The sequence below is a fragment of the Sphaerodactylus townsendi genome, linkage group LG10 (assembly GCF_021028975.2).
Source record: "Sphaerodactylus townsendi isolate TG3544 linkage group LG10, MPM_Stown_v2.3, whole genome shotgun sequence".
NCBI classification, from domain to species: domain Eukaryota; kingdom Metazoa; phylum Chordata; class Lepidosauria; order Squamata; family Sphaerodactylidae; genus Sphaerodactylus; species Sphaerodactylus townsendi.
Window position 1 is genome coordinate 27,742,022 of NC_059434.1, and position 26,990 is coordinate 27,769,011.

The window sequence follows — 26,990 nt, forward strand, 5'->3', positions numbered from 1 at the left end:
CATGAGCCCTACCACTTGGCCATGCTGGCAGGGGCTGATGGGAATTGTAGTCCATGAACATCTGGAGGGCCATAGTTTGAAGACCCCTGTCATAAATTGTTGCTGGTATTTTTGCAAGTACTTACTGACTGCCTGTTTTGATTTCCTCCTGCTGGTGACATAATCTTGCAAGGTTCAATAAAGCTTAATTGCATTGCAAGTATTACCAGATTTGTATAATACTATATGTGGGTAGAGTTCATAAATTTGAGCCTGAGAAAAAGTAATGTATTGGAACCTGGAAGAACAAGATTAATGTCCTTGTTCTGTAGTCTTTTTTTCTGGCCCCACTCACACCACTACCTTTTAGATTAAATTTCCCCATTTTCAGTGGATCAGGCCTATTATGATTTGTTACGAGGTCAAGAAATATAGGCCTGGTTTAAATATTTACTGGGTCAGTGACAGTTTTCACAAAGCAGTGAAGCAGGTGGATATGCCTCTGCTATCAAATGTCCAGTTGTATAGATATCCCATTTGTGTGATCTTCCTCTCTTTTTTGAAAATTATATATCCACAGAAAATGTCCGTGTCTTACATGGCATGTTATCTGTGTGATGAGGGAGTTGGGGTTTTACGTGCCCCTCTGTCTTTGAAGACACTGTCTACACCAGAAAACTTATGACAAACAAGGTCATAACAATTGTGGAACACTTTGCATATTTGATAAAATTGGAATGAAGATTCAAGGAAATCTTATATCTGGTGTCTAAACTGTAGCGGATGATGCTTCTCAGTTATATTTCTGGTACTACCTGCTGCTAATGAGCTCCGTTTCTCTCTTTCTTAATGCATTGCATGAAGTTGTGTTGTTGTGGTTGCATGTTGTTTTGCTCTTTATTCAGCCTCCTTGGATCCATTTTCCCAATGCCACGCGTAATCTATGCTATGGCGAAGGACGGGTTGCTTTTCAAATGTCTAGCTCAAGTCAGTCCCAAAACGAAGACTCCGCTTGTTGCTACTTTGTTGTCTGGGGCTGTAGCAGGTGAGCCTCGAAGCTAATTTATTTTAAGGAAAATGAACACACTCACCCATGATTCATTGCAGAAAGAAGTCACTGGCAGGCAGTTATGGTTCTGTGAACGACTGGAAGAATAAAATGCGCATCTTAGAACAAAGCTAGTAAATGTTGTGTTTCAGAAATCTTATTTTTAGTTACCAGGAATCTTTTGACCATATATGCATTTTACTGGGTGTGTGGAGGGAGGAATACTTTTTTCACCCTGGGTTTATGCTTGGTTTTGAAATGGAGTTTAATACTGTTACCACAGCACTTGAACAATTGAATTCTTTTGTTCTAGTCTTCTGGGCTCTATGTTCCCTCTGCCGCGCATTCTGTTTGCCATGGCACGAGATGGGTTACTCTTTAGATTTCTTGTCAAAGTGAGCAAGAGGCAGTCTCCTGTTGCTGCCACGATGACAGCAGGGTGCATTTCTGGTAAGCTCAGTACATTCAGGTCTGGCTTAATTGGGACCTAAGCCCTGTTTGGAGCATGACCCTGCAAGAAGATGGGACTGCTTGCTAATTTCCCATGCATGTCAATTAGGAATGCAGTTGCTGACTAATCAAAAGACATCACAGTTCTGAATTGTGGTGGTGGTGTAAGAAGTCAATCTCGTTGGAGCTTTTCTCCTGTGGGCAAAAGAATGCCATGGTGTGCATGTGTCCAGAAGGAAGTGTTAAGTGAATTCTTTGGTGAAACTCTCCTTCTTTTCCAGCACTGACATTGAGTTCCACTCTTTTTTGCCTCCTTCTTTGGAGGTTTTTAAACAGAGGCATATGAACATATGTTGGGAGTGCTTTGATTGTGTGTTCCTGCATTGCAGGGGGTTGGACTTGATGGCCCTTGGGGTCTCTTCCAACTTTATGATTCTATTCAATTTCATGTCAGGATTTCCTAAATAAATCTCCCAAGCTGAATGTTCTAACTAAGACATTTTCAGCAAAAGGAATGTGGCATGAAAGCTTTATATTGCATTTCTATTAATGGATAGTCTCTCCATTTTAAACAGTGTTCAGAGGATGAGATGCTAATCTTTTAAAGAAGGTTGCCTTTTAAAGCCAAATGTAAATAATGGCTTTCCCCCAAAATTGATAGCTAAAATCTGCACAGAGAGGAGCAAGCAAGGCAAGTTGGATGAAGAAGACAGATGGGGAGAGAAAATAGCTGAACCCTAAATTGTAGGGACTGCAGAAATTCTTCGATCTTGCTTGTAGTTTTTTGCAGTTTGGTTTGATGTATTTTTAGTATATTAGCTTCTGGGCTTCATATATGTTATGGATCCAATATAGATGAATAAGCAAAGTATATGGAAGTTAAATAACTTGTTACTGTGGATTACCTGTAAGAAATCTGTTCAGGAATAAATCATCACCTGTTAAAAGGAAAGCAGACATGACTGTGAAGCTCCAGATTCAGGAACATGTGTGAAAGTCTCCCTCCTTTTCCAGAATAGCTTTCCCTTTATTTCCGCAATAATCATGATTGTACGGTACATGTCCACCAGCGTGTGGTTTCTTTGTAAACTTGAGCCTGGAACCATTATTTGCAGTGGATTTGCAGATTACGGCGAAGTTGGAAACTCTATAGGTTTCACTGACGCAAATGCCACATGAAAGGATGGTTAACATTCAGAAGAGAAGGAATTGTTTTGGAGGAGATGGGCTTTCAGTTTACAAAGCATGGTCTGCAAGAAGCCAGGGTTTAGGTCTGCGCAAAACACTAGCATTGTTGGATTTCCTTTTTTGGACTAAATCTCTTTAATCCTTGGGTGTTTCCTGCTCTTCCCAATATTTTTAAATGGTTTTAACACTGTTTAAAGAGGGACTATCTTTTATGAGTGCTCAGGGGTTCAAAATACTTTTGCATGAGCTTTATGCAGGAAGCAGAAGGAGAGATGCCTAATACAAGCACAAGGCACCATGAATATTTTCATGTCCCAAGTCCTGTAAAAATAAATGGGGCTTGCACAACTCCCATGGACTGCACAGGTGTCTTTAGTTTATTTAGTCGTGGCATTTTATGCATGCATTTAAATTTATAATGTTATGCAAAAAAAGTTAATTTCTTAATTTACAATGATATTGTTTGGGTAAACATTGAGGTTGCCAAATTTCAGAGGGTTTTTCTTTTACTGTCAAGTTGCAGCCAACTTATAGCGACCCCTTACACTTTTCAAAGCAAGAGACGTTCAAAGGTGTTTTGCCATTGCCTGCCTCTGTGGAGTGACCCTGATGTTCCTTGGTAGTCTCCCATCCAATTACTAACCAAATTCAGCTTAGCTTCTGAGATCTGATGAAATCAGAGTTGCCTGGACTATCCAGATAAAGGATTAGGCCAATAAAATGTCTCCAAATTTATGAGTCACAAACAGCCTCATCCAGGGGGTGGGGGTGAAAGGGCTTGAGGGAGTGGTGCAGCCTTGCACCAGTGCATTTGCCCTTCCCAGGGCACTTACCCCAACAAAGGAGGCAGATACACCAGTGGCCATCCACCCCTCAGCCCCACCACTGCAAAACTTGGAAGTCTGGGCTGAGGCAGGACTTCACTGGTATCCCAATCAAACACCAGCGGGGCGAGGGGGGAAGGGCATTTCCAGGGGCAGAACCATTAGTTGGCTCTCACCCGGGGTTTAGGGCCAGAAGTATGCTGCCCTTGGACCTATGCTACTATTTGTGTGGCATAATTCCTGTAAACCCTCTTGGAGGCGGCAAGGTGACCCATAGCAGCATTGTGTCCTGTCTCCAAGGGCTTTGGATGAGGCTGCCCATGTTATAGATGCTGCCACGATGCAGCCTTTGATTTTGGCTATGAAGCTTAGTGTTCCTTCCTTTTCCATAATTTGTTAGATGATGAACTACTTCCATGGCTGTTGAGGCAAACATTAAACGCTAATGGATTATTGGTAGCAAAATCCCACACTTTTATTAATACGTATTTATTAATACAAATTCTATCTGTCTTGGTTTTTCTAGCTCTAATGGCTTTTCTTTTTGACCTAAAAGCCTTAGTAGACATGATGTCTATTGGTACACTCCTTGCCTACTCCCTGGTTGCAGCTTGTGTTCTCATTCTTAGGTGAGTCCCACTTGTTTGTCATTTAAATGTAGTCTTTAAAATGATTTATGGTGCAGTCCAAACACCACTTATCACTGAGGTTGACCTATAAATTAGATTCCTATCTGATAAAGTGAGATCTGGCCTCCAAAGCTTATGATACATTTTAAAAAATCTTTATGGCACCATCAGCCTCTTAGTTGTCTAAATCAGATAGAAGTGTTTTGTGCAAGTAGCTATGACGTACTAAAATCATGTGTGTAAAACTTTATCTTCCATGAAGATACCTCTGATCTATAATCAATGACACTGGGTGCCATTAGTATGGAAAAACTGGTTTCTTGGCTGTCTAATCCCAGTTCACATTGTCTATGAACATGCCTAGTGCTATAAGCAACATTGGTGCATTCCTTTTATTTCCCCATTGGACTGTGTGGTTTGGATGTTCAGGTATTGCAATTTTGCAGCACTCTAGTTATTTTGGCTGGCTATTTTTACAACTACATGTCTATACTGTGATTCACAGATGAAACAGGGACATGCAGTTGGTAACTATGCTACTGAATGAGATGTTTACACTCTGAAATATGTGTATTTTAAGTCTGTGGCCCCTCCTACTTTTTTGTCTTCCCTTTTTTGCAACAGTAAGAGAAGATGGACTCTGTCCTTCCTATAGCTTTAGGATTTATAGTGATAGAGGCTGCAACACACCCCTCTTCCCAATGGCGTACCTGCCAAAATTGGCTCCCAGGGCAAGTACTGAAATTGCGCGCGCATACTCACACTCCTGGCAACTGTGTCAATTAAAGTGTCTTGAAATCGCTGTAGGTGTCTTAAAATTGCTGTAGGCTGAGTTGCACTCCTGGATGAGGAGAGTTTAGGCAGCCCTTGTGCACACGAACAGCTAGAAAAGGGATAAAAGGGCTTGCAAATATTTGTTTTAAATGGACTGGCACTTGAGACCTTCCCCTCATATTGAAACAAGTCCTAGCACTTGCCATTGATGGCTCTGTCTGAACAGTTAGTCAAGGAAAGGAAAACAAGATCTTGTCTTCCCCCTAAGTCGATACACGCTGATGGAAGTGAGCTGCATCAAATGTGTATAAAGCTGGGCTTGTTTTCCTGTGCATGTTTGCAGTAACAACACTGGGAGAAAGGGAAGCTGTCATCCATTTGCAGAGCGAGGTTATAGAAATTATATGAGATTAAACCACACCCGGTAAGAAATGCATCCTCACTGCATAGATGGTATGGTCACTAAATCAAGTATCCATAGCTGAATGAATACTGAAGAAACGCTATAACAAAATAAGAAGTATATTTTGTTTGCTCTGAAGGATCCTTACTTCATGTATAGACTGCCTTTTTTTTACTGAGACTCAATTCACCTTACAAAATTAAAAGCAATGCAAATAAGGACAGTATAATACAAAAAACCCCAAACATTGCAAAGATATCAGATCACAAGGATAAAAACAATAATATAGAATATGCAATGAACAGCCTAAAATCACAGACAATACCATAGCCTACTTCCTTTTACAGAAATGTCTTCCTGAATAATTCCATTTTATATATTCTGGAGAATGATAAAAACGTTGGGAGCCTTCTTGACCATTTCAGTCAGGCCATTCCAAAAATGGAAGCCACAACAGAAAGCGCATGGTGATACATGAATACCTGTTTTTGTTTATCTGTGAACAGGTACCAGCCCAGTTTAAATTATGAGCAACCAAAATATTCCACCGAAAAAGAGGCTCTTGCAGGATCAGAGAGGGAATCGACAGCAAGCGAATCACAAATGAGTATCCTGGAAGGGCACCGTTTCAGCCTCCTAACCTTGATTAATCCATCAAGCCTGCCAACTGAACACTCTGCCACCATGGTCAGCTTTCTGGTGAGCTTGTTGGGTAAGTTGGAGATAGTGGCATTCAACAAAAGAGCAAATTCAGAACAAGGCACAGTCACAATCGTGGAGCTTATATTTGATTTCATATGTACGGTTGAGAGCCCCATCCAAAGGGGGGGCAACCTGCTCTTGGGAGCAGCACACTGCCACACTGGTAGATTCGCCCTCCCTGGGACACTTATCCCAGTGGAGAGCTGATACTGGCAGTATGCGGCCGCCACCACTCCTCCCAGTACTGGAATGTAGTGCTGAACACTGCGCCAGCTTCCTAGGTCCCTTGCATGCCACCCCTGCCCTGCCCTCCCTCCCCTTCCCTTGCATGTCACCCCTCCCCCTCCCTCCCCTCCCTTGCATGCCACCCCTCCCTCCCTCCCCTCTCTCCCCTTCCCTTGCAAACCTCTAACATGACTCCCTCTCAGTCATGTTGTTTTTCTGTCAGTCAGTTGCCTTAGAAACTTTATGGTCAGTTACAATTTGACAGCAAAGATAGGTTGAGGCTTAAATACAGATGACACCCATTTTCACCTTTCCTCGAAAATAAAGGAGACGATGTCTGAAACATCTCCATTTTCTTACAGTTCGAAACATGTTTCCCTGTTTTCAGTGTGAGTGAAGATGCTGCCAAGGACCCCTTTGGGCAGCATAAGTCCATTGCGGCCCTTAGAGGCTTCTTGGTGGCATGGAGGAATTTTGACTTGGCGAGCCTCCCCACGCCTATTTGGGGGCATCAACTGGGGGTAGCTGTGACGCCTGACTGTTAAATGGGGCTGTGAGACAGGAAAAGTGTGTGTGCACACGCAGTGGCTGGAAATAGCATTAGAAAGACTCCAAATAGTCTGTTCTTTGTATTTAATTTAAAATAATCACAACCACTTGACTTAATTTTTGAAAGCAGCTATCACAATTGCTAAATTCTTGCACATTACGTAAAGGTTTGAACATGTAAGATTTTGAAATGCTGAATCATTCTCTCTTCTGTTTCTTTTGGTCAACTCTTATGTAGGTGTTGTCATTTGTGGCTTAAGCATTCTGATCACCTATGGGATTAACTTCCTTGCCAATCTGGAGCCCTGGAGTATTGGCCTGCTTGCAGCTCTTGTAGTGCTGTTTGCAATTGTCATTTTTGCCATCTGGAGGCAACCTCAGAGTCAACAAAAAGTAGCATTCATGGTAAGGGGAGGATTTATTGCAAATTTTGAGTCCATGTATACTTGGGGGTATACGACTATCTGTCATTCTGACATTTTGGAGAAGACCCCATGACACCAAATATGAACATGTTGGAGAATGGACTTCTGTTGTTAACTGTAGATATTTTTATGGACCACTTATTCAGTCTACTTTATAGACTGATTCTGTAGCTGTGGCCTATTCCACACAAGTCCCTGAAAACGTTTGCAGAACATTTGCAAAATGTTTTCGATCCCACCACCACATTTGTTCGCACTCATTTGCCTTGAAATGATTCCTGTCCACCATTTTGTGTTTTTTTCCTTTTTTAAAAAAAATTCTCTGTGGAATTGATGCTTTGATGCTTCAGTGTCTTGTGCTGCAATTCTCCATAGCTTGTGTAATCAAAGCTTTGAAGATTTAACTCCCCAAACAATCAGGCGAGAAGGAACAGAGTGAGTACAGCAAGGCGACAGAAAATGGTGCTGAGGGGGAAATTCTGGGACAGCAGAGATTTGTGGAAAACATGTTAAATTGATCACACAGCCATGAAAACACTTTGAAAACGTTTCAGGCTAAAGAATTGTTATGAAAGGGCATGTATATAAAATGTTTTGATGCTGCAAATAAAACATTTTCCGAATGTTTTAGGATAAGAGCCATGCAGAGGAAATGTTTAATTTCTTGCCTCAAAATGTTTCGTTTTGGTTAAATGGAAAGGACAAGTATTAGTCTGTTGCTGAAAAAATAAACAGGAGCCTTGTGGCACCTTAAAGACCAACTAAATTGAATTCTAGAATAAGTGGATTACAACCTGTTTCATTAGGTGGAATGGACCAGTCCTTGCTATATAATCATTTTATTTAGGAAGCTTGAGAACCAAGCAGTAGCAGATTCAAAGGATCATGAAATGCAGGAAGTACAGAGTGAGAAGTAATTCTGGTGAAATTAAAATGGGGTCAAGAAAAAATCTATAGACTAAGATAGTGGGTAGAAGTGATGGGTAGAAGATCCAGGTGTTCCCAAAGTAGCTAACAGTTGTAATGAGAGAGAAAATCCCAAATTCTCGTTTGACCTGGGGACTGGGGAGGAGCTGTACTAGGATTTAGGATTTGCTGAAGATGGAATTCTTTCCTTAAGCAAAAATACGGGCCTATGGATATGTCTGTTTAATTGCATTTGTAATGGATATATACCCAATTAATATGTTAATTACTTGCTAACAAACCTGAATTATGAAATGCTTATCCATAGGTTCCATTCTTGCCATTTTTGCCATCTCTGAGTATCCTGGTCAATGTTTACTTGATGGTACAGTTAAGCGGAGAGACGTGGGTTCGATTTAGCATCTGGATGGCTTTTGGTAAGTGGTCCTGTCTGTAGGTATCACAAAATACACATTTAAGTCTCGCTGTAAGGGTAGCTTCACATACTCACTTTTAGCATGTATGTGCGTTGGTTTACCTCTATCTTGTGATATTTACCTGGGATGGAAAATGAAAATGCTGCCTACTGATTTATCACATAGTGATAAATGTTGGTAGTTTCACTTATCCAAATGATTACATAATTGGACAGTAGTTACAGTGGTACATGTCCATGTGGTAAGTTGCTGAAAATGAAAAATATAATTCTTGCCCAAGCTGCATATAGAAAATGGAGAGGAAAATGAGTCACAGGAATTATTTGCAATGTAGTGATTATTTCGTATTGTTGAAGGCTTTGAACTGGTGGTTGTGGTTTTTGGGGGCTGGTTTTGACAAAGGCAGTGCTTAACAATGAATGCTAATTCTCATATTCATTCGGGACTATTTTCTAATGCGGAAGCATACTATTTTCTCTACCATCATACCACAACTGACTGCACTTTAATCTTTACATGAAAAAGAATATAGTTTTTGCTCCTAACATTTTGCCTGCCTCTGTGGCTGGAATCTTTAGAGGCATATCATAGTAAGATGTGTTTCTCTCCTTGGCACAGTGAGGAGGCACATTGCCTTTTACATGTTACAAAAAGTGGAAATAGAAACTCCAGCACCACCCTTCTGTCATTCCTTGTAACGTGCTATGTAGCCTGTATCTTATTTCTTATTTTTGTTTGCTTCATGTTCACTATCACCCATATTATGTTGAAGCTTACTGAGAGTTCATAAGCCAGCATGGTATAGTGGTTAAGAGCAGGTGCACTCTAATCTGGAGAACCAGGTTTGATTCCCCACTCTGCTACTTGAGCTGTGGAAGCTTATCTGGTGAACTAGATTAGCGTGAGCACTCCAACACATGCCAGCTGGGTGACCCTGGGCTAGGCACAGTTCTTCCAAGCTCTCAGCTGCACCTACCTCACAGGGTGTTTGTTGTGAGAGGAAAAGGGAAACGAGTTTGTAAGCCCCTTTGAGTCTCCTTACAGGAAGGAAAGGGGAGAATATAAATCCAACTCTCCTTCTCCTTCTTCAATCCTTGAAGGCCATTGTAGTGGTTAGTGTTGGCTTATGGCTGGAAAGACCTATGCTGCTACGTATCTTACAGGATAATCATTGACCAGTCGTTCTCTCTCTTGGCCAAACCTACCCCAGGAGATTGTGAGGATAGAGGGGGAATCATGAGTACCCCTGATCTCCTTGGATAATTGTGTGATTGAGGTCTGGCCTATTTATCTTAGGCACATTTGTTACAGAAATATTGTGTGATTTTTGATGGGCCCAGAAAAAAACTATTTTTCTTCCCTTTTGAAAGGTTTCTTCATTTACTTTGCTTATGGCATACGGCATAGTACAGAGGGCCGCCCTAGGGAAGAAGATGACGAAGACAGTCTGGAAGGCCATCCTGGTGATGAAGACAGCTGTTTAGGAAAAACTGCAGCTCCTGAAAAGACTCCTCTGACAGGGCCCAATGAAGATGAAAATTCACACGAAAGCGCTTGCTTTATTACCAGCGAAAAGACAAGTGAATGTTAACGGCTGCCCATTGCTGCATCACGGGTGTCTGTCTGTCAAGCAATGAACTTCAAAGGAAAAGAGTTGCTAAAAGAAATAGTCAAACTCTGATGAAGAATTAACAATAACAAACACCTTACAAAAATGTCTACTAGAAAGCGTGATGGATGATCTAGATTGGCTGATAGATGGAATCTTATCCAGGGCTGATTCCCCTGTGATGGTGGCTGTATCTCAGACAACAACAATGACAATGATGGGAAGGAATATGTTCAAGTCAGCTGATTTGAATTCTCTGTCATGCAGAACACTTTGGTGACTTATTTCTTAGCAGAGTCCTACATCTTGAATTGGCAATTGATTAGAACCGTTAACTAATTCCTAAGAAGAGCTTAAAGGTGGGCTGTCTGAAGCATCTTGGTTTGTATTTTGGGAGGCGTGTGGCGGTGATGTCTCAGTGTTAAACGTGTTTTGACAACCTGGTAATTGACTGTTTCACATTAACAATGAATATCCGAATTAAAAACCCCAAAACACTCAATAAGGGATACAATAAAGCAGGGGTAGGGAACCTGCGGCTTTCCAGATGTTCAGGAACTACAATTCCCATCAGCCCCTACCAGCATGGCCAATTGGCCATGCTGACAGAGGCTGATGGGAATTGTAGTTCCTGAACATCTGGAGAGCCGCAGGTTCCCTACCCCTGTAATAAAGCATTCAGTAAGGAGTACAAAGTGCACAATTCTGGTATAGCATCACAGCCCTGTGCTACTGTGTTAATAATGCCATGAATACTGACATATTTGTGTAATGGCTTGGATCCACAAGAAATTTCTGTGGATGGAAGAGATTTCTGGCCATGCAGTGTAACTTCCCTTCCTTCCTCTTGCTCCAGCCCAAATAGAGGACTGTCTCAGGAATAGCCTTGGAGATCCACAGTGGAAAAGGAGGATTGGCTAAAATAGCTCCAGTCCACAGAAATCCTCCACGAGATCCAACCCTATGCTTTCCTTTGCCAATTATGCAAGCAATGAACATTATTATGAAAAGATTGTATAATAATCAAAAGAACAGTATTTCTTAAAAATTAATAACCTATGCCTGCTGGTGTGAAATCATTGCTGAAGTTATCTTCTGTCAGTGTTGTTTGAAGTTCTTCTTGCTTGTCAGCAAAAATCAGTCCAAGGGGTGGTTTCCAGGCTTGAAAAAAGCTAAAATGCTAGCAGCCATCATACATGCACGTAATTGGAGTTTTTTCCAGATTGTGTGGCAAGTAAGGAATTGCTCTACAATAGTGCTGAATGTGTAAACCCTCTGGTGAGGTTGTAAGTAGGTTCCACAGTTACGTAATTGGGGGAAAAAGCATGTGACCTACTAGAATGTTCCAGGTTCTGGTCAACTAATCATGATTATATATTTCTGCAGCTAAGGACTGGAATTTCCAGGCACAGAATGTTCTCTTCGCCTGCAGCAATATCATGGAGTATTGGGTCCTTCAATGTGTTTGTAACTAAACTAATATTTTTATGGAAAGCAATGTTTTCAGAAATGGTGAGTCTTCAGTATAAAATAATGTTTTGTATATAAATTTTAGCTCACTGGCATCTTTATTTGGTACAAAGGGCCATTGGTACGTTGAATATTTTAAATTGGACATCATTACCAATGTTGAAGGTAGCCGTGCGTATAACTTATTTCTGTATCACCATTTGTGAAGTAGGGAAAAAAATGCCTTACGTGTAGTTTGCACATTGGTATTTACATGAAGCAGTGAGAGAACATAAAACCATGCAGTCATCTAAGCCAAAGCTGCCCCATAGCATCACTGTTCTCCCTGTTTGATGGATGATTGGAAGTGATGGGATGCAGGTGCTCCAAAAAAATCTGTTCCAGTTTGAATGCCAAAGAACCAACAGAACTTCCATGGCAGAACCAACTAATGCTAAGCAATAAATGACTTGCATTTTAATTTTAAGATGTGTAATCTTGCTTTTTATACATAGATTTGTAAATGACTGAAAGCAAACACTTGTGGAAATATGTGAAGCATTTTTGACAGGCAATTTTTTAATTAAAATGTTTTGTAGGAGAAAAAGAAGTTGCCCTGATTGCTGCCTTTACTAAATGTAAATAGTATTTCATCTGCAGAATATTATGTTCTTCATTCTCTTTACTATACTGCAAACCTTTTAAAAATAATTGTTTAAGAGATTTGTGTTGATGAATTAAGTTGCAAAGAAAACAAAAAACACGAGGGAAATAAGAATTCTGCTTGTCACGTATACAGGTCATACTACAACTAATCAATTTTCTAAGGGCATCATTACAGTTACGCAGTCCTCAAGTATTTGGAATCAGACATATTTGCAGTTCCCTTACATTAATCCCCAGGCTCATAATGGTCCCATTCATTTTGGAACTGTGGTGTATTGTGTGAGGGTGCTTAAGGCTCCATCCTTCATGCCATTTTCCCAGGGTAGGCCTATCATGGACCTGCTCAGGTGTAATCATCCCTGACATATAGTGCTACTCCACTGCCTTTCCTAGTTGATCTATGTCTCTGGTTGTACCCTTCAATTATTACATTCCAGTCATGAGATTGTGCACTATTCAAAATAAGAGATGGCTCCTGTAAAAAAAAATTTGGGATCTTTGTTACATTTTGAAGTACTGTTGCTTAAAATGACACACATTCATTTATGAATTTGGCAAATGTTGGATATGGGTCCAGATGTTGCAGGTTTCTCTAGGAGGGAACACTTTCATGTGTTCACACATTACTGAACCAGTCCAGAATCCTCTGGTTTCTTTGCACACTGAGAGTTACCAGCTGGCTTGGATGATCCCATCCGATTCATCAGTGGACACCGCTCCTTCCTTTCAGAGGGAAGTGTTCGACTTTGAATGAGTTGGAACGCTCTTGCATATTGACAGACTGTATATCCATACTGGAGCTCTGCATGTACAAGAAATCTCTGAATCTGGGCATATCATTAATATACAGATTTATAAATGGGTATGTGTACTTGTGTCACAGGAAAAAACAACATGATATAAAAGAGCCTTTAATCTTCAGATTCCAGAAGTTATTTAGAAAAAGTAGTAAACAATTTGAAGAATACTTTCAAAAGAAATTGGACTGGCAGGCAAATAAATGATTTCTAATTTCTAATGCTTGTAACTAATTTTTAAAGCAGCATTTTTTTACCTTTTATAATGAAATTGAGAGGGTACAAAATTTTATATTTTTGCATCAACACTCTTTATTGTGGCTTTAAAATATTATTAAAAATATCACTACCTAAAAATTAGGGGAAATGCACTTTGCAGTGTTTTCCTGCTATTCTTTATGGTTTCCTGTTTCATATATTTATTTTAGCAGGAAGGTTGTGTATACTGGTAAACTGCCTCTATATAAGACAGGAAAGTAATCCAGAAACATATGGTATAATTTTGAACCCTGTGTGTATGTGTTCTGATATTTTTCCTTAGTGCAGTGAAAAATTCAGGTGAAAATATGCTAGAAAATATTTAAACACTAAAAATGGCTGTACAGCTCTCTGTATCTACAAAATTATTTTAAGTATAATTTTTACTGCATCTTTTTTATGTAAGAGCTGAATTGTTCTTCTAGACAAACAGAACATTTTAAGTGTAAGATTTTTAGCAGTTTCTTTGATCAAGCTGTTAATGTCCAGTGATTCTTTTATGGGGGCAGGATTTCTGATTTGTGCATAAACCTTCTGTCTGTGTAATGGCTTCATTCTTTGTAACAAAGAAAGAACCTGCTTTACATTTTTTATTTCTTTATATAGGAGTATCTGAAGGTTCATAGCCAGAAATTTCATAGTATTACAGAGATGGGAGGGTGATGATCATGTATAATTGTAAAACAACAAAAAAATGAAATATATATGTTACGTACCTGCATTTTTAATCTACTGCCTGTATCCCTATAGAAATGACAAAGCTAGAGTTATATCACCCCTTAATGTGGTAATCAGAACTCACCAGCTCTGATTATAGAAATTAATAGAATACTCATATACAGAAGAGATACATATATATATGGGTGACCTTGTGCCAGTCACACATACTTAGACTAACCTGCATCTCAAGGTAATGCAAGATAAAATGTAGGAGAATGACATAAGATGCTTTGGAAACTCACCAGGAAAAAAAACTTGGCTGTAAGTAAATTAAGCAAAAAAAAAACCCATTAAAATAAACTCATTTGCTGCAGACACAGTAGGACCATTTGATTCCTGTAATAAGAAATGAGAAGTAGGTTGATGATCCTGCCAGAACTGAGCAGGATCAGTTGAAACAAATTTTGTAACATTTTAGAAAAGCCTCACTCATTTTTTTTTCATTCTAAAGTGAAAATAATCACACACATTGGGTTGGAGCCAGTCAACTTTTTTTTAGCTCATCTTTATTGCAGCTCTTTGTCCTTGCAAGTTTCATAATCTTGCACATTTCATGATCTCTGGCATACCTTTTGGGTGGTCACTATTTCCTCTCTCTGTCTCTACCAACTGAAAAACTGGTTGAGTCCAAACCGTTATTAAAAAATCAAACTAAAATGACCCCATTGTACGAAGGAGTAGCACACACCTGGGCCTGACAGGCCATCCCTAGGATCAGCATGGAGTTCCATGTCTTTAAAGCATTTCCTTCACTTCTATCTTGAGCAAACTCCTGGGGAAACTTGCTGAATCAGGTCTGAGAAACTGCCGCAGGTCACTACACAAAAGTACGTTTGAGTGTTCATTTTTTAAATCAAAAAGAATGCTTAACTTTGCTGTGTCGGTGTGCATATTGTACAATGCAGTTTTTGTTATTATGTAAATGTTATTTGCTGCTGTGCACATAAATGGGGATAGGTCCTTTAGCTTCAGTGCAAGATGTTTAACAACCTGCTAGAGAAAAATCACTGTTTTATTAATGTAAAACTGTGTTTAAGTGCAAAGGAATAAAAATACTTGGTGCTTTGGGATTTTTTTTCCACCTTTATAAGAAAATGTTAGTAGTTTTCAGGTACTGTAGATTTGAGGAAACAAATTGTACTGCTCTTCACTGTAAAAAAAAACAGTTAAGGACAATAATCCCATGTTCTGTATTTTTTAAAATAAAGATTAAAATTGGACATGCTGCATAGTTTTATTTTGCATCTTTAAACACTGGTGGGAACATGTAATTCATCATAATGGGATGTAGTAAAATATAGGAAACTGAGGGAGCTCAGTGGGGTACCATGCCATAGAGTCCAGGGGAAGTGATCTCTATAGTCGGGAAATGAGTTGTGATTCCATGAGATCCTCAGGTCTAGCCTGGAGGCTGCCATCCCTACTGATAAGGTATGTGAAAACAGAGGTGCCTTACAGTCCTGTACACTTAAGATCTGTAGCGTCTGTCTGAGATTAAAACATGAGTGTGTTGTCGAAGGCTTTCACGGCCGGATTCAACTGATTCTGGTGGGTTTTTGTGGCTGTGGTCTGGTAGATCTTGTTCCTGTGGCTGGCATCTTCAGAGGTGTATCATAGAGGGAAGTCTGTTACACAGTGTGATACACCTCTGAAGCGTGATACACCTCTGAAGATGCCAGCCACAGATGCAGGCGAAACGTTAGGAACAAGATCCACAGACCACGGCCACACAGCCCGGAAAACCCACCAAAAACATGAGTGTTATGCACCCCATTCATTGGCAACAACGCTGTCAGCATTTGTATGAACTGGGCCTGATAATTGTACCATTCTGCGGACGCATTAATCCATTTTTGAAGAGCATCATTGCCTTAGTATACCTGAGGTGCAACCGCCTGTTCACACTGCAGGAGCTCATGCATGTAAAGAAGGGTAGCGTGGATCATATTTAATGAATATATACAAAGGCTTTAGCATCTGTAATCTTTGCTTGCTAAGGAATCTATAAGTGGTAAGCGAGACAGTAATGTCTGCAGACATGTGTAGTAAAAGACTGCAAAACTTGCAAGAGCTGAGCATATCCAGTACCACTGGAACCTGCATGAACTAATGAAGAATAGCCTGATTCTTGCTAGTTTCAGCGTATAAAAGACTTGCTTTTGGCAGGGTGCCACAGAGAAACGCCTAGTGGGCACGAGCCGCGTTTCTCTCGCTGGCAAACAAGGAAGTTTTATTTCTGGAATTTTGGATGGTCCATAATCTAGCTTTTTTGCTTAACAGTATCAGAATCCCATCCCGTTTGAAGCGCCTCGCCAGGGCTACCAAGTTTATTTCCTGGCAAAGCATGCTTTTATGCAGGCAGAGCCAGAAGTTAAAGCTTGCACAGCCTTCTTGCTTCAGTGGCTGATCAGAAAAATCTCCCAAGTGGGGAAGCGGTTCAGCCACGGCGGTCTGGGAACAAGCCCATAAGAGTCACCAATGGGGTCCTGCTTGTAATACCCTTTTTTTGGGAGGGGGGGGGGTAGGTAGGTTTAACAGCAGCCACTCTTGAACTAAAAAGTGCTAGGGAGGGCGGGGACGGAAAGAGTCGCTGCTCTCCCCTCTGCCCTTAAACCGGAGTAGGCGCTCCCCCTGCCGCCGGTCTCGCTCAAAAAGTTGGCCCCCTTGCTCACTGTCGCTGGGGGCTGCTCGCTCCTCTTTCCCTACCCGCCATGAAGCCGTGGCTCTTGCTCAGCTTGTTGCTGCTGCACCAAACCCTGCAAAATGGTGAGTTCAGCAACAGGGGGGCTCCTTTCCTGTCGCCCTCCCTTTCCCGCCTTTCCCGGCAGGCTCAAACCCTTCCCCAGCTGGCAGGATCCTGGAAGGAAATTCCTCTAACCTGGCATAGCTCCCGCTTGGATTTTGCTCATCCCTTGCCATTCTCCCCGAGGGTCGCGGGGGGGGGGGTTGTTATTTATCCCCCCCCCCAAGAGTTCTTTGCAGAGGAAAACGGGCACATCTGTTTCCCTCTTACCTGACAGAGCGCCTCTTTCTAAAAAGCAAACGTGGGCTGCCAGCAATGGAGTCTGTCGGCTGACACACGCCCCGTGCAAGAATCTGGGGAATTTGGAGGCACTTCTTTGCTCGCTTTCATTTAATTTATTTCAGAGCTGTGTCGCTCGGCATCGCTCCCATGCAGAGCTCTCTTTAAAAAACGGGACCCAGTGGTTCCAAATCTTAGCAGCATCCTTTGGAGATGCCAGCACTTTGGCCTTTCCAGTATTCCAGTCGTTTCTGGTATCTATCATGTACTGGGGGTGGGTGGGGGATGGATTGGTTGTTTGAGGGTCACTTTATACAGTGAAATATGTAGGTGGGCGATTCTCAGAAATGTGTGCGTGTTTCTATATCATGCTGCAGTGGAATGCTCTTTATGTGGAACAATCCCAGTATTGAAAATGGGCCTCAGAGGACAACGTTTTGAGAGATGTACCACTGCTCTTTGGCACATTTATACCATTATTCTCCTTGTTCTGGCATAGTGCCGTTTGCAACTAGCATCATCACTTTTCTTCCTTCTTGTATTCATTTGTAGCCTCGCTTTATTGGTTGTCACACATTACACAAGTGTGGTTTAAGACTACAATCAAAGCGACAAAGAGTTGCTTCCGTTGAACTCAGTGGGGCTTGCTTTGGGGAAAGCATTGGAATTGCACTGAAACCTTCCTGTTGCTTAGTGTTAAAACATCGCATTGGCCACCACAGATTAATAGTTTAGTATTTCTATTACAAACCAAATATTTTTTGTGTTTATAACTAAAGCCCACCCTAACAATTTTCCTCCTTAAATATTGCCAGGCAATGAAAGGATTCTTGCCCTTCTCAGTTTTTCCCCCAGATTATGTCAATAATATGCCAAATGCATCACTGAGGATAAACTCATAGGATTAAGACATATCACAAGAACTATATAATACAGTAACCTATAATCATAGAATTTCTCAGAGTTATTCATGCACACATGCGTCAGTGGTAATAACATTGATGAGCCAGCTTGGGGAACTTTAAGATGCCAACAAAATGTAGAACCTTTTAACATTTATCCATATAAACTCCTCACATATCTCTGCTCAGAAGTGATGAAAGACCCATGTGGTAGTAGAAATAGTACAAAATCACTAGCATCATATACTCGTATATGTTCCTCACATTGTAAATATGGAGCACTGTAATATTATTAGTCACAGATCTGGCCTTAAACAACTTCACAGTTAAAAGAAGGGAAGGCAACAGTCCTTTCGTACACAGCTTTTGGGATAGACTGTGTATAGTTCAAGCCACCCGTTGACCCTCTGTTCTGAGCACTTGTTACAGCTGCGACAGCAACAGACAAACCAGATAGCATTTGACCTGTTTGTTTATGGCCAGTAGCTTCCTCAACTAACAGACCATGCTACCCAAAACTTAGAGTTCATTTCTGGGATGAGACCACGTACAATCCCAAGTTTCACGCTTCTGTTTAATAAAACAAATAAGTTTATTAATCAGAGACAGCAAAGGATAAACTCTCAAGCAAACAACACACATGTAAAAATAACAAACTTCTAGCTGCTAGGTAACTACCCCATCTGGACTGCTAGCCAAATTACTAAGTAACACCAGTTTATATCCACAGCCAACTCCTGTTCTTCTTCTACAGAGCAACCAAAAAGCAACAGGGTGAAGCCTACCCCCTTTTTATCATTATGGGGCAGGCCTTAGCAACATAAACAATTAATCCAGTTCAGCTATTAACTAAAGCATTTCAAATTTGAAACTCTAGGGATGTAGGCTTTCCCAAGTGCAACTCTCAAGCCCAAATTGCCCTTCTGAGTCAGTACAGGTGATTTAATTTCAGTAAGAGAATTTTTTTGGACCAGACAACTTATTCTATAAGAATTTACGCACAATCCCTATTACTTGGTTCTTGGTGACCCAGGGGCGAATCTAGGCAAACTGGAGCCCGGGGGCAAAATCTGAGTTTGGTGCCCCCCCCCCCCCCAGGTATGGACGACCACCCTCCCCACAACGACCAAACAATGATTTTTTGCACCAGCTCACAAAACACCTCCTACCCCCAGCAAAACATACATGGCTCCCTCCCCACCACTTTCCTAATTGTGTCCTCACACCAACCCTGTGAGGTAGGCTGCTAGCCTGAGAAACAGCTCCAAGCCAGTGTAAGGGGAATTAACTTTTAAGCATGTAAATCTCTCACAAGTCACCCCCATCTGAAGGTTTACCAAGCAAACATCAGCATCATCACTCACAAATCACCTCCTACCCCCAGCAAAACATACATGGCTCCCTCCCCACCACTTTCCTAATTGTGTCCTCACACCAACCCTGTGAGGTAGGCTGCTAGCCTGAGAAACAGCTCCAAGCCAGTGCAAGGGGAATTAACTTTTAAGCATGTAAATCTCTCACAAGTCACCCCCCATCTGAAGGTTTACAAAGCAAACATCAGCATCATCTCTCACAAATCACCTCTTACCCCCCCCCCGACGAAATGCCAGTAGATTTCCTTTGTCCTAACATGTATATCCTATGTTGTATATGCTTTTTAATCTGTTTTTATTATTGTTTTACTGCTGTCTATGCCAATAAAGGCTTGCTTCTTCGCTTCTTCACCTCCTACCCCCAGCAAAACATACATGGCTCCCTCCCCACCACTTTCCTAATTGTGTCCTCACACCAACCCTGTGAGGTAGGCTGCTAGCCTGAGAAACAGCTCCAAGCCAGTGCAAGGGGAATTAACTTTTAAGCATGTAAATCTCTCACAAGTCACCCCCCATCTGAAGGTTTACCAAGCAAACGTCAGCATCATCTTCATTTCTGCTGCTGCTTCTGGGCTCCCTGCTCAGTTTGCCTTTTCCTGTGCCTGCTGCCGGGGAGAAGGCTTCTGAGTAATGCCACACTTAATTTAAGGCGAATAAGGCATGCTGGGTTAGAGGGAGGGGAGGCGGAGCTCCCCAGTCCTGCTCCTGGGAGCCCAGTGGGACTTCTCCCCCGCCCCCTGGACACTCCAGGCCACCATACAGAGTGGGCGGGGCTACGACAGGTACTGGGAGCAGTCGGCTACTTCAGTGCCTGCTTTCTAGGGCTTGCTCAATCCCTTGCTCTGTAGGAGGATGTTTTGGCGCCCCCCACGTGACCTCAATCGATGCGCCCGGGGACAAGGGGTACCCCATGTCCCTAGGCAGGAACGCCAGTGTCTTGGTCTCTGTCCCACAAAAGTGCAGCTGCTTCAAACAAGGCTGAAAGGTGCAGACCATGATGTATCATCCAACAACCTGGCAGCTACATCCTGCATCCACAGGCACAGCCCTGCATACTGTGAATTGCAATAGTCCAGTCTGGAGGTGACCATTGCATGCATCACTGTGGCAAGATCTGACATGGGCCCCTTCCGCACATCCAGAATAATGCACTTTCAATTCACTTTCACAATTGTTTGCAAGTGGATTTTGCTATTTTGCACAGTAAAATCCAGCTGCAAAGTGCAATGAAAGTGGATTGAATTCTGCATAGGGGGACAGTGGCCAAGCTTGGCAGAGATACAATAATGCCAGTTTTGCCAATGATGACACTTGTTTGTTTAAGGTAAGCTAAGTGGCCAGCAAGGTGCTTGTGAATCCTACTGATATAAACTTTACCCCGTCCAGAGCAGGGCACTGCAGTCCCCACTCCCAGTGACCCAGTCTTTCCCAGCCACAGGACTTCAATGTTAGCTAGATTTAACTTCACCAGTTTTGTCTCAACCACCCATCACGGTATCCAGGCACTGGGTCAGGGCTGAGAGAGCAACATCAAGCTGTTTATCCAGCAAGAGGAAGAATTGCTTTTCATTTAGCATACTGGTGGTACCCAACCCCAAACCTCCTAATGAGCTCTGCTAAAAGGCACATATAGATATTAAGTAAAATTGGAGACAAGATCAAACTCTCTGAAACCCACAATCCAAAGGCAGCCTGGATTTACTTCCCAAGTATATTTTAAAATATTATTTAAAATATTTATATTTTGCTTCTCCCCATGACTCCAGGTAGTTTACAATATATAATCAAAACATCATATAATGATAAAACTCCAATCCCCCCAGCCTAATAAAATGCATGTAATTTACACTCCATTAAATGCCTTACAGAACCTACAAGCCTCCAAGGGAACCCATTCCATAAAGTGGGAGCAACCACAGAAGAAGAAGAAGAGTTTGGATTCATATCCCCCCTTTCTCTCATGCAGGAGACTCAAAGGGGCTTACAATCTCCTTGCCCTTCCCCCCTCACAACAAACACCCTGTGAGGTAGGTGGGGCTGAGAGAGCTTCCAGAAGCTGTGACTAGCTCAAGGTCACCCAGCTGGTTTGTGTGGGAGTGTACAGGCTAATCTGAATTCCCCAGATAAGCCTCCACAGCTCAGGTGGCAAAGCTGGGAATCAAACCCGGTTCCTCCAGATTAGATACACGAGCTCTTAACCTCCTACGCCACTGCTGAAACACAGAGAAAGCAAGAGCTTTTGTTGATGGTAGGTGGGCCTCCGTTGAGGAGGGAACCCTGGCAGACAGCAGTTAGTAATTTCTGCATAGGGATGTATAGGAAAAGATTGTCCTTTGGATATGTGAACTTTAAATGTCACAACCCACAACCTGAATTGGACTTAGATGGCAAATGGCCAGTAACAGCTCCTAGTAATAATTGATTTTGTACAGGAATGCCATTCCCTAGGGGAAGAAACCCAGTAATTGTTCATTTGCATGTACTGGTATTCCTTTAAATGTATGCAAATTTAAAATTGCTTCTGTGAACATCTTGCCTGAAGTAATAAAAAACTACTGAAATACATATAAAAAAGAAGATTCACTGCTCTGGGTTGTTTAAATCTAAATGTTATCTCTATAGCAGATTTATTGTAGAGTCCATCAGAAGGAGAAAAAAACATTTTGGGGGAAAGTGTGCCCTCCATAAAGGCATCAATTCGGGATATTGATATTCGCACTGTATTTTTTTCCCTTCTCCCTTGTGATAGCTATTGGTCAGTCTGTAAAGAACAAGCGCCCAAAGGAACCAGGAGAGAACAGGATTAAACCAGCTAACAAAAAAGTGAAACCCAAAAATCCCAAATCGAAAGAGAGAGAATCCACAGACTCATCCCAGAAGATCTACACCATAATGACACAAGTGATGGATAAAGGCCGCTTTCAGAAGCCTGCTGCTACTCTAACTCTTTCTGCAGGACAGGGTTTGGAACTGCGATGTAAAGGGAATAAAGTTGGGTGGAGCTATCCTGCTTATCATGACACTTTCAAAGATTCCAGACTCAGGTAAGAGTTTGAAAGGTGGAAATGACTAACTTTACTACCAAACTTAACTGAAAAGAAAAAGAAAGATCCAAGGTAAATTTGGAGTGTCCTCCTGTACAACATACAGAGAAGTTAAAAGAAACTTAAACCAATGGAATTTATTAGAGGGTGTCTTAATTACCACTGAATCAAATGAAACAAACTTCAGGGTAGACAGTGAGAGTCTAATGAAACATCCATGGGAATTACAAAGGAAAGTAGTTGCTCTGAAGGTCCTTGGATGGGGAAAAGTTGGGATATTTTTAATTAAAAGTTGGGATATGTTCAAAAAAATTGAGTAAAACTCAAATTACATAAATTAGTTTTCCAGCTTTTAAAAGTATCCTAATATAGTAATATTTTCTGCTTAACGATAGTAATGTTGTAAAGTATGCATTATCATGAGAATGATTATCATGAGAAATGAAAATCCCTTCTGTCCGTCCGTCAGTCAGTCAGTCATCAGGCATTAAAAATACAGACCAAATAACATATCAGAACATTTGTGTCCCATTAATTACCGTGTTTCCCCGAATATAAGACAGTGTCCTTTGGATATGTCCTTTGGACAGTATATTAATTTTTGCTCCCAAAGATGCGCTATGTCTTATTTTCAGGGGATGTCTTATATTTCTGTATTCTGTTCGTCAGGCATGCTTCCAAACAAAAACATTGCTACATCTTACTTTGGGGGGATGCCTTATATTTCGCACTTCAGCAAAACCTCTACTATGTCTTAATTTCCGGGGATGTCTTATATTCGGGGAAACAGGGTAGTTAAAACCATGGTTAAAAATTCAGCTACCAGCTCTATTATCTCTGCTGATTTTTGCCATTTTATAAATTATGGGGTGCAGCCGTAGAGAAGTGGCATCCCTGAGACTTGGGTAACTAATAAATTTAATTAATTAATGGTTTACCTTTCTCCTCAATGAGGACCAAAATGGCTTATATCCTTTTCCTCTTCATTTTATCTTCACAAATATCCTGTGAGGTAGATGAGTCTAAGGCCGCTTCTGCACGGCCATGCTGGGGGTTGGGTCGGCGTACACGACGCCGACCCAACTCCTCCCCGGGACCATTCGCACAAACGACCCCGGGAACGACAGGGAAGACGGCGCTGCGAAGCGCTGTCGCCTAATTGACGTATCTTCCCTGCGACCATCGCGTCGCCGAGGCCAGGGGACAAGCCCCCCTGCCCTGCGCGACTGCTCCGGAGTGCCCCCCATGCGAACAGCTCCCTAGGGTCGGCGTTTTTGCCGTCCCTAGGGCGCTGTATACGGCCTGTGCGGAAAGGGCCTCAGAGTGTGTAGCTTAGCTGCAGCCTCTTCCTCTTATTGCTTTGGCTTCTGTGACACATGACAACAGTTTTCAGTGGCTTATGAATTTTCTGGCAGTTTCTTTCAGATCATTATGATGGTGGGTATTGGGAGTCTTTGAGCTTTGTCAGCATTCAGTGGTCTTAGGAAAGCCTCCTCCAAATGTCAGTAAGAGATTGGGAATGGCAGAGCAGGAAAGGCAAGGTATTTTAGAATAAGGGTTCTCAAACTTTTTGATCCTATGCACACCAGGATGGTAGGCACCACTTTGAAATAGCTTCCCTGGAAAGCAAAGCCAACCACAAAATGTCAGGGGATGAGAACATGCATTACTCTACCAGTAGCTCTTCAATATTTTAGGCAGAAGCTCTGTTTACCAGAATGTCATTTCAAATAAACATATTGCCTTGAAAATATTTGCTCGCATATACCCAGCTTACCTTTGGTCATGCAGTAAATACGGTTGTGTTTTGGAGGCAGCTGCTGCCAAAGCTACGGTTTTAAAATCTGCATAATTCGATCTCCAATGGCCAATAAGAAGCCATTCTTGACAAAAGCCACTCCTAGGCGGATTCCACACAGGCCAAAATCAGCAGTATGAGGACGGTAAAAACACCATTGTGGGGGAGGACTTCGCACAGCTACTGCTGCTGAAGTGAAGCTGCGAGGTCCTATTTTCCCTGAAGCTGCAAGGTCCTATTTTCCCCAAACTGGCATATATGTGACTTGCTGAACGAGCAAGTCTTTTCAAAATTGCCGTTCTGCAACCAGCACTAAGCAAACAGCCGGGCAGGAGGCACTGCTCCGGCTGTGCTTGCATATTTTTAAAATGTCTGGCTGACTTCCGCGTAGCCATGCAGGCACACAGGGTCATATCAGGGTCTTGCAGGATGTCAGTGTAGCTGTGGGGGATCATGTGTGCATTCCTGCGTAGCTAGGCTGGAATGGACGCCTAACAAAAAAACCCCTGCCACGCCTCGGTTGATTTGCATGCTGTCCACAGGACCCCCGGCCATGCGAATGCTCCGAGGCAGCTGCGTTTCTATTTATGCTGACTACACTCCGCTGTTTCCGGCCCATGCGGAACCCACCCTAGTCCTGCCCACTTTCTGAAAACAGAATTACCAGAGCGGGGTGGGTGCCATATTGGAGAATGGTGCGCAGAAGAGGTGTACTTGCCGTCTCCGAGTGCCATTGAAATTGCTCTAGCCACCGTATTGCAAAAATGACATAGTAAATCATCCAGCGAAATTGACAAATAGTAACATCGCAAATCATCCATGAAATTGACAAATAGCAAATGCAAGAAGAATGAATTATTGCTATCACCAATAAATAGATAAGTAATGCTTTTGCCAGAGGATGATTTGTTTGCAATTATCACAAATTTCCTTAAGAAGTCAAAGAGGTGTGTGCTCTGAGTGGTATCTGGAAAATGCAACCTCAAGCTTAAGAAATAGTATTTTTTATAATATGGTGGAGCAACTAACACAGAAGGATTGGTGTAGGTGGCATGAGCAGTTCTACCATGCCTGAAAGGACATTAGTGTATCTGATCTATGGTTCTTAGCATGTTTGGTTTTATTTTGGTGAATGAGTTCTAGCACATTAGTCCACTAGATGGCAGATTTTACCTGTAACATTGTCGCCCAACCTTGACCATCCAAGCTAGGTTAACAATAATTGAGGCTTAACCTAGCCATGTGTGCTTGTGTTTTGTTTGTTTCAGTCACGCAGTCTATTAAAATGTCAAATAGGTTCTCAATAAAATTGAACCTAGCTTTTAAAACAATGTACAAAAACTTTAGCTGGAAACACAACTGAAATTCTGTGGGGGACCTGTAAATTTCAAATTTGGAAATTAACATTTCTCTTAACTCCAAACGTTAGTTAGTAATGTCAGCATTTGTCTACCTATTTGAAAGCCAAATATAGGACTGAAAACTAAACGCAAGATTTTTCTAACCAAGGAGGAGGCACCATATAGGATTTTCCCCCTTTCTACAGTTTGCTTACATTTCAATAGTCTTTACCCCCACCCCCACCCCCAAATCGAAAGCATGCATTGCGGCCAAGATTTGTTACTTCAGAGTCCCTTGAGTTTCAGTGGGTTTAAACTGATGGGACATAGATGTGATTCACTTTGGCTGGATCACATCCATAATCTGTTGAAACTTGCTTTAAAAATAGCCTCAGGCAGATCTGAAAAGGTTATTTTTAGCTACATATTATACAGGCTACACCATTCAGTTAGAAGTGAAAAACCAGTAGTGTTTAAACAGTAGTATTAGTTATAGTTTTTTGTTTCTTTGAAATTAACACATTGACTGTTAACACTGTTGTTTAAATACTACTAATTTATTCCCCCAGAATTATGTTGGTGGTGTTTAGAGTTTATTTTATTAACTTATTGCATCGTAATTGTGCGAGAAAAATCTAATCATTTACAGAGCAGGAATGTCATTTTTTACCTTTTGGGGGTCTCTGTCAAATGCATTAAGATTCAGCCCAAATTGAGAACTACCACAAAATGTGTGTTCATTAGCATGTATTAACTGCTCATGTACCAAATGTTTCAAGCATGGAAGGTTTTTTTCATAGATTTAGAATGGCGAAGTTCAACAATGAAAAAAGGACGGTTCATGAGAATGATAATGCATGAAAAAGACTGTGTTATACTAGTACTGTTTCGACATACAGCTTCCTCAAGTACTGGCATATGTTTCAACAAACTCCCGTTGTACAAGAGCATTTTCAAATGTATAGATCCCTCCTGATGAGATACAAAAAACTAATCTTATAGCAAGGCATCATCAGAGTTTCTACTACATATTCTTCAACATTTATACTCAGTTTAGCAGGCATGGATGATATGGAAGGGAGTAAAGTGTATCCAAAACATTCTAACTGCATGTGATCAACTAAGCTGAATAAGGAAAAATTGCATATATCAAAGATACATTAGATTTTTTTTAAAAAATTGTATGATATTCACAGTAACCAAACTGAATACAAATGACAAAATTCAGTTCAAAATGTTTCCTGGGGTTGTCTGCTGAGTCGGAGTAAAGCACAATAGCGATGTACCCTTTGTATGGAATAATATATTCTTGGAGACTATTTTCTTAGTGCAAATAAGAGATTTTCCCTGCTTCCTCTATTATAGCATTTGCTTTAATCCTATACTGATGGCTTGATAACAACAGAGATGTAAAGAAAGGAGGGAGGGAAAGCCTTGCTCATAAATCAATGTGCTCTGTTCTAATTTTATATA

The 26,990-nt window shown here is 41.5% G+C and overlaps 2 protein-coding genes across 6 annotated transcripts in view; both read left to right on the plus strand.

Moving 5' to 3' along the window:
• Positions 1 to 10,652, plus strand: part of SLC7A2 (solute carrier family 7 member 2) — a 53,642-nt gene extending 42,990 nt beyond the window's left edge. For all 5 annotated transcript variants that reach the window (XM_048509120.1, XM_048509117.1, XM_048509118.1 and 2 more), the window contains 6 exons: positions 885 to 1,024; positions 4,016 to 4,118; positions 5,802 to 6,007; positions 7,010 to 7,176; positions 8,431 to 8,539; positions 9,910 to 10,652. In XM_048509120.1, coding sequence (XP_048365077.1) covers positions 885 to 1,024; positions 4,016 to 4,118; positions 5,802 to 6,007; positions 7,010 to 7,176; positions 8,431 to 8,539; positions 9,910 to 10,130 — 946 coding nt within the window. In that variant the 3' untranslated portion in view covers positions 10,131 to 10,652. The remainder of the gene's footprint in view (positions 1 to 884; positions 1,025 to 4,015; positions 4,119 to 5,801; positions 6,008 to 7,009; positions 7,177 to 8,430; positions 8,540 to 9,909) is intronic.
• A 5,970-nt stretch (positions 10,653 to 16,622) lies between these two features.
• Positions 16,623 to 26,990, plus strand: part of PDGFRL (platelet derived growth factor receptor like) — a 39,032-nt gene continuing 28,664 nt past the window's right edge. Inside the window, exons 1-2 of the mRNA XM_048509123.1 lie at positions 16,623 to 16,804; positions 22,085 to 22,379. Coding sequence (XP_048365080.1) covers positions 16,750 to 16,804; positions 22,085 to 22,379 — 350 coding nt within the window. The 5' untranslated portion in view covers positions 16,623 to 16,749. The remainder of the gene's footprint in view (positions 16,805 to 22,084; positions 22,380 to 26,990) is intronic.